The 8,239-nt window shown below is 35.2% G+C and overlaps 1 protein-coding gene across 1 annotated transcript in view; it reads right to left on the reverse strand.

The window, feature by feature from the left end:
* MIPOL1 (mirror-image polydactyly 1) overlaps positions 1 to 8,239 on the reverse strand; it is a 289,171-nt gene that overhangs the window by 110,969 nt on the left and 169,963 nt on the right. Inside the window, exon 10 of the mRNA XM_006152366.3 lies at positions 7,703 to 7,810. Coding sequence (XP_006152428.1) covers positions 7,703 to 7,810 — 108 coding nt within the window. The remainder of the gene's footprint in view (positions 1 to 7,702; positions 7,811 to 8,239) is intronic.

Here is an 8,239-nt window from a genome sequence, read left to right on the forward strand (position 1 = left end):
CTCACGCACGCACACGCACCCAGTGTGAGTTTCAAGCCACCGGTTCCGAGACGTGAACCGTGGTCGACTAGGTGGGAGTCCAGCGGCATAGCCATTACGCCAACTGCTGGTCCCTGCATGTACTCTTTCAAAAGGGAAGAGTACATCAAGAAAGAGAAAAGTGGGTCAGAAAACAGGAGATCCAAAATAGGAGACACTAAAGGAATCTGTAAAATGACACTGAAAGTATGTTTCAGCACCAGTAACATGTAACAGTCCTACAGAGCAATCAGTGCAGACTCTCTTAAAGGAAAAAAGGAACACTTTCAGGTCCACTGATACACTTGGATGTTATAAAGAGGACATATATATGTCTAGCAGAGAGTACATGGATGCATTAGTAGTAGATATACAGTATACAAACAAACTGATAATGCAGACAGTAATCCTGAGGAAGACTAAAACCTGAAAAACAAAGGAATCTTGTTTTTTTTTTTTGAGAAGTGTGAAGAATCTCAGCTATTTACCCTATCTGTAAGCTAACAAATTAGCCTGCCACTGTTTCATGCATGCTAGCAGAAGATGCAAGAATCCTGGGTCATAGACAAAGGATTTTATTTACTCAGGAACAGCAAACAGCATACGTTTCATGTTTGCATTGGTTCTCTTTGCTCCTCAAGGCCCACCGAGCAAAGCAGAAGGGCTCAGATAGATTCTGTACACACAGTGGGTTTGCATCATATCTGAACTCTGAGCTTAGGGAATCCAAATCTTTTATAATATGTTGTAAGTCTACTTATCCAACCTGTGTCTTAGAAGTAGACGTTATTTATTATACTGGACAGTATACAAACCCACCCTCTGCTTTAAAAGAAGACACTATCTCTACCTTTCAAGGCTATTCATGCATAAATATCCTTTGTTAAAAGGATAAAACACAGTTTAAAACAAAAGCCTCTAAAAGGCATGTAGACACACACACACACACACACACACACGCACAAACAAAACAAAACAAAATAAAACCCACAGCTACTCTGGAAAAATGCTTAGCAATTTTTTTATAAAGTTATAAATATACTTACTTTATAACTCCTCAACTTTGCACTCCTGAATCTTTATTTCAGAGAGATGAGAATTTATATCCACACAAATCATATATACAAGAACAAAATTTTATGTATACTATATATATGTATATATTTCAACAGAATACTTTACATTTTCTGTCTGTCAAATCATGTACGCAAATGTTTATGGCAGCTTTATTTTTAATTGTCCCAAACTAGAAAGAAGCTAGACATCTTTCAGTGGGTCAATCTGGTTAATTGAGAAGGTCACAACTAGCATTAGCATTATTAAATTTAATAGTAGGGAGTTAACGATGTCTAAGTATGGACATGCTATTAGGGGATACATTTTTTTTTTCTTACACTCTAGTTTTACACTTACATGCCTTTGAGTATTAACTGGGTCACGATATAAAGTATAATTCTGGGCCAGCTCATTGGCACAGCGGTAATACACTGCTCAAATGATGCTGAATTCATGTGGAAGATCATGGGTTGTGACTCCTGGTCAATATGTAAACATGGGCAGAAGTTGGCTGAGGTTGAGGGATCATGGTATGGGAACCTGTGAGAGTGCTTGTCTTTCTGTCTCTGACTTTCATGAAAGAAAAAAATTAACTGAAAGTATATATATGAAGTATACACACACATACACATAAATATTATCTATCTATCTATCTATCTATCTATCTATCTATCTATCTATCTATCTATAATTCTTACAGAGATATATGAAAAACACTTTGTGATAAGCTACCAGTATTTACTTATTAAACATAGATACTGGGCCAGTCCTATAGTGCAGTGGTTAAACACTGTGGAAAGGGAGCTGGATTCCACATGAATGACCATGGTTTGTGTGCCAGCTCCGGTGGTTGACAAACATTCTGGGAACCTGTGAGTGTATGCCTCTAATCTTGACAGACAGAGAATGGGAGAGAGGGATTGTGGTGTGACTATGCCCCACTGGTGGATGCTTTTTCTCTCTCTTCCCCTCTCTCTGACTCTATTCCTCTCTCTGGCAAGTATATGTGCCCTTTGGCAATATATATACATATATATATATATAGAGAGAGAGAGAGAGAGTAAATACTGAGTTTACTGAAAGATGACAAAACTAAACTCATCTTTACAGTATAAAGTCAATAACAGTTAAAAGTGAAAAATCAAGAAAGAGTAAATGCATTTCATTTAGACATAGTACAGATATAACAAAAGGGCTAAGCAAGTTAAAAGTGATACTTTTCAGATGGGACAAAGAAATGGGGTATTATCTGTTGAAGATAACTTTATGGTATTATCAACTGGACTGGGGAGAAATGTACACATGTTGGAATATTCACTTTGCAAGCTAAATAGTGTGACTGAATGAATAAAAGAACTTGAGATTAAAAAAAGAAAAAAAAAAGGAAAGTGATATTTTTCTGTGGCAAAGAAATTACAAAAGTAGGGCAGCAGATAATGTGAAAGTTGGGGAAGCTGAATCCCACATATCTGACTACACAACTTGGGTCCTGGACCAGTGACTTGAAAAACACACCAGGCGCGTGAGTGTGCACACCCAAAGTCCCAACGGGAGAATGGAGGAGAGAGGACTGAGGTGTGGCCATATCCCCTGAAAAGTGATTTCTCACTTTTCCTTTCTCTTTATCTCTCTTTCTACATCTCTCCAGAGAAAGCACTCACCACCTTATAGCAAAAACCCAAAACAAACAAAAAAAAAAAAAAAAAAAAAAATCAGGAGAGTAGATGAGGAAGAAGCTGCTATATATTAATATGTAATTTATAAAATCTGACTTTTTAAAATATGTGCTTCATTAAAAACAAAAATTTGAAAAATATTTTTTTTCAATTATTCTGTTTACAAAATACTTCTCTTAGTAATGTTTAGTCATATATATCTTAAGGAATAATTTATAAAGAGTATTTAAATCTACTGAAAAATATTGATGAAGTGAAAAGGGAAAGTAGGATACTAAATTGCAAATGTATTAATTCATTCAACAGATACTTATTCAATGAATACTGTGTGCTAGGCATTTTGTATCTCCTATACAGTCCAGACTAGTTTTCAGCCAGTATGCACAGATACAGGCTTTCAAACTGTTAAAAGCTGGCATCTGTTCTGATTGGTCAGTATCTTTTCCTCACTGAATGTCAAATATTTTTAATATCATCAGTAGACATAAAAATGTACAAAGTAAAAGTCTCTGACCTTATAGAGCATTCATTCCTATCAGGAAAACAGACAATAATACAATAGATAAACTACATACATATTTTCTAAGATGACAGAAAGTAATTCATATAAAAAAAAAAAATAGGGATGAGGACAGAGAAAATGCTGATAGGAGTATGAGCTGAGATAGGTAATCGCTTGATCAAGGAAGTCCTCACCAGACAGGAGGCATCTGAATAGACTTGAAGAAGGTAAAAAGTAAACTGTGGGGCTAACAGGTGGTGTGGTGGTTAGAGTGCTGGACTCCCACATGACTGACTGTGGTTCAAGTCCCAGACCTAGAGTTTTCACTTTCCCTCTTTCTCTCTCTGCCACTCTCTTGGTCAATTTAAAAATAATAATTAAATTAAATTAAATAATTAAAAGAAGAAGAAAATGAGCTGAATAAATACTTGGGAGAAGAACATTCCTTAGAACTAGGAACAAAAGGTACAAGACCCTGAGATACAAGCATGCCTGTCATGTTTAAGGAACAGTAAGGAAGTAGTGCACTTAAAGTGAAGTACAGTATCAGGGAACTAACTGAGAGTGAGATCAAGAGGTCTGGTAGGTTTATCATGAGTGAAATTCCAGGCCATTGGAAGGTTCTTAGCAGAGGGAGTACCAAAATCTAATTTACATTTTAATAAGATCATTCTAGAGGTTGTGCTGAAGGCAAGAATAGAAACAGGAGACCATTAGGAGGCTTTGAAAATAATCCAGGCAAGAGATGACAGAGACTTGAAAGACAATATTAATAGTAGAAGTAGAGAGAAATGACTAAATCCTTGATATATACTAAAAGTAGAGCCAAGAAAATTTGTTACGGAAAGGATGTGGAGTGTAATAGATAAAGGAGTCAAGGCTAACAGGAGGAATTTTGACCTAAGTTACTGAAAGGATAAAACAATGCTTTTTTTCAAATAAGGTATGCAGAATGAACAAGTCTGGTGGTAAGATCAGTAGTCTGGCTTTTGGTGTATTCCATTTGAAGTGTTTATTTATTAGGACATCGGGAAAGTTATGAAGGACGTATTTTTCTATGTTTTTCAATGTAAAAATGTGTCATGACTTTTCCGACGACCCAATGCCTCCAAGTTGTGATAGGCACAAGCCAATATACACCCAACGATCTCTGCACCCTATATTCATACCCTTGTGTGATGCTCTCCCCTTGAATGTGGGCTGGATGTAGATTTTTTTTTAAAGAATTATTATTTATTTAATTTCATTTATTTATTTAATTCTACTCATTATTTAAAAATTATTTCATTTTACTTAATTATTTTTATTTATCATATTCATTATTTTAATGTTTGCTATAGGAAACACAAACTCACCTGAGAGAGACAGAGAGAGGGAAAGTAAGAACCTGAGAGAGACAGAGAGAGGGAAAGTGAGAAAGTAAGCCAATGTGTCTGGGACTTAAACCACAGTCCATTATATGAAAGTCCAGCACCTCAACCACTATACCATTCACTAGCCCAGCTACTCAGTTTTTAAAAATAACTTTATATTTTGAAATAATCACAAAGTCACAGGAAATTTTAAAACTGTACAGGGAGGTACCATGTACTATCTACCTGCTCAGCATCCTCCGGAGGTTATCATCTCCCACAACCAAGGCATAGTATCCCTCTAAATCAAATTCCAACACTGTGGTACAATCCACAGAGCCTATGCAGGCCTCACCAGTCTTACATGCACTTGTGTGTGTGTGTGTGTGTATTTATATGTAGTTCTTTTTTGTTTTGTCTTTTGGAGAGGTTTCTGCTATAGGGCACATGTGCTCACCAGAAAGACAGAGAGAGAGACAGAGAGACAGAAACTGAGAAATCACCCCCCCCCCCAGGGGGATGGCCATGCCGCGATCCCTTCTCCTCCATTCTCCTCTTGGGATCTTGGGCATGCACACACATGTGCCTGGCGTGAGTTTAAGCCACCGGGTCTGCGACTACATGGGAGTCCAGTGACATAGCCATTACGTCAACTGCTGGTCCAAATAATCTTATTATTTATAAGTTACATGGCAAAATGAAGATACAGAGTGCTGTAATAAAAGCACCATATAGGGACCAACAGATGGTGTAATGGTTATGTCACTGGACTCTCACACGGCTCACCGCACGCAGTTTGAGTCTTGGACCTGGAGGCTTGAAACTCACACCAGGAACAAGTGTGTGCATCATCAAGATCCTGAAAGGAAAATGGAGAAGGGATTACGATGTGACAATCTTCCCAGGGTATGATTTCTTGCTTTCTCTTTCTCTGTCTCTCAGAAGAGCAAACATACGCTATAGCAAAAATTTCTCCCCCCCAAAAAATCAAATAAAAACCAAAATTCCTGAAAAGGAAAAATTAATTTTTAAAATGTGATTTAGAATATAACAGATGCGTTCTAAATAACCTAAATTTTCATAATAAATTTAGGATTTATCATAAAGAAATAAATTGGCATGAAAAAACTTTAAACATGATTAAAATTCAGTTTTAGGCAAGACTTATTTTTTAAAGAGCTTAAATTAATTCAGAGGCTTAAAAATGACTGGGCTGATGGGAAAGATTTTAAAAACTAGTTTTTTGGGACTTGCAAATAGTGTAATGGCTATGTTGCTGGACTCCCATTTAGTAATCCGTGGCTCGAATCCTGGATCTGGTGATTTAAACCCACGCCGGACGCATGTGCATGCATGTCCAAGATCCCAAGAGGAGACTGGAGGAGAAGGAATTGCGACGTGGCCATACCCCCTGATTTCTCAGTTTCTGTCTCTCTGTCTTTCTGTCTTTCTGGAGAGTGCATCCGCCCTATAGCAAAAACCTCTAAAAAAAAATACTTTTTCATCTCACCCTTACTCTACACCAAGAATTTAAACAGTTTTAGTTAATGGATAACTTTCTAAAGGATTAAAAGACAATAAAAAAAGCTGAGGCTTTTGCAAAAAAAGATGAGCAACTAAAAAATGTTAACATAGTGTATTTGTTGGTAGTTACAATATAGTTATATTTATATATTACCTTAAAGTATAAGTCAACAGTTTACAGAGATTTTAATTTTATGGGTCTGTTTTAACTTTTAGGCCTTTTTTGGTATACTTAATTCCTTTCGTTATGATAAATCTTAGAAATATGCATCTATATCTCTACATAAATTGCTGCTGTCATTTAATTAAATTTAACAGAAACACAGAACCAAAAATGACAGAATAAATACCATATGATTACTGTATACTTAATAAAGTGGAATTTATTTTAGGTTCCATTTTAAATGGAAATAACCACATCACATGCACATAAAATCTGTCCCCAATAAATAAATTAGCACACATTGTGGAAGCTGTCTTTAAAACACAGCTGTTTCCCATTCAAGTATACATTTAAAAAACATTATAATTTTTATAAAATAGTACATTCCTTATGGGTAATTAAAAATATTCACAAAATCTTTAATTCTTCCCTTTTTCCTTATACTTTTCTGGTGTATATTCAAATTCAATAGAAAAGAAGAGAAAGTATATTAAACAACAAAACTATTATAAACCCACTGCTGAAAATCTCAAAATTAAACTTAAGTATGTTTTGTAAAAAATCTGGCTTCTACCAAATATCACACTTTTTGGATCGATGAAAAATCTTTTCCAAATCATAACATCACCATTTTCCTCAATTCTGGTAGATGATAATAGCTTACCAAGTTACATTACTAATTCCAATGTATCCCTCCATAATCTGCACTGAAATGAATTTAAGACAACCAACTACAACACAATCCCCTTGGCAGCAAATCTTTTCTTATCTTAGAGCAGTAAAAACAACAATGGATCCTTTATGTTCCCCATGGATTTATGTTTTTAACCTGTTAATAAGACTGTAAGCACCTTGAAGGCAGAGGCCATTACAGAATCACAGGTACTTTGCTAGGAACTGGGGCAGAAAGGAACAGGAAAATGGAAAGTCACAAGCATGTTAAGAAAAAAATAAATTAGTAGAATCAAAATAATGTCCTTCTTATGACTTCTGTACCTATATTACAAAGAGATCGAACTTGTTATAAAATGTACACTTCGTTTGTTTCAAGTTCTATGTGTTACTGACAAATAAATACTGATGCAAAGAAAATTTTTTTTCTTTTAATGTGGTCACTTTTCATTAACTATAAAATGTAGTAACATAAAAGTAAGAACAAATTTATATGTACCAAAAGTTATTAAAGTACCACCACTGAAAATTCAGAAAATATGTTGTTTTCATGTACACATACACGGAATAAAATAATACCATAACAGAAGGGTGCTGTATCTGTGTTTAAAGAAGGGGTTGTTGGCAAACACCACAGCTCACTTCTGCTGAAATGTACACAACTGATATATGCAGCACAGAAAGCTGGCACCAAGGGCTTACAACCTTAATTTGCCTGCAAGAAGGAACAGAGATTTACCTTCAGAGCACGTTCCTGATTGTTTTCAGCAGTCAGATGTCTCATGTTGTTTGCTGAAGTCTGGTTCTGCTCTTTCAGATGATGAAGCTCCTGCTCTAGCCGTTTGCACTGCCACAGGGGAAGAATCCCATTAAGTAAAGGAGTTATAGCATTTTTTTCACCAAGCCACATGAATTAATGTAAATAATACCATTGTATTCTCTAAAACACAAGAGTTTTTTTGCAACAAGAATAGTAAGTAAAAAGCAATGTTTGAACACAAACAAAATAACTGCTTATAGTACTCTGATAAACTCAATAGCAATTTTTACTTCATCTTTTATGAATCTAAATATAAAATTAAAATTATATTTAAAATTGTTTTCTTCACTAACCAAATTGTGCTGCTTAGGTATCTGTTGGATGAATAACAATGTGCTTCTAAAAATCTTACTGGATTCCAAAGAAATTCCTTACCATAGTCCAAGATCAATTTTATTAGTTTTTTTTAACAAAAATTTTGTAAAATATACATTAAAAGCTATTTGGGATTTTTTA

Source organism: Tupaia chinensis, unplaced genomic scaffold, assembly GCF_000334495.1.
Source record: "Tupaia chinensis unplaced genomic scaffold, TupChi_1.0 Scaffold000350_1, whole genome shotgun sequence".
Taxonomy (NCBI): Eukaryota; Metazoa; Chordata; class Mammalia; order Scandentia; family Tupaiidae; genus Tupaia; species Tupaia belangeri.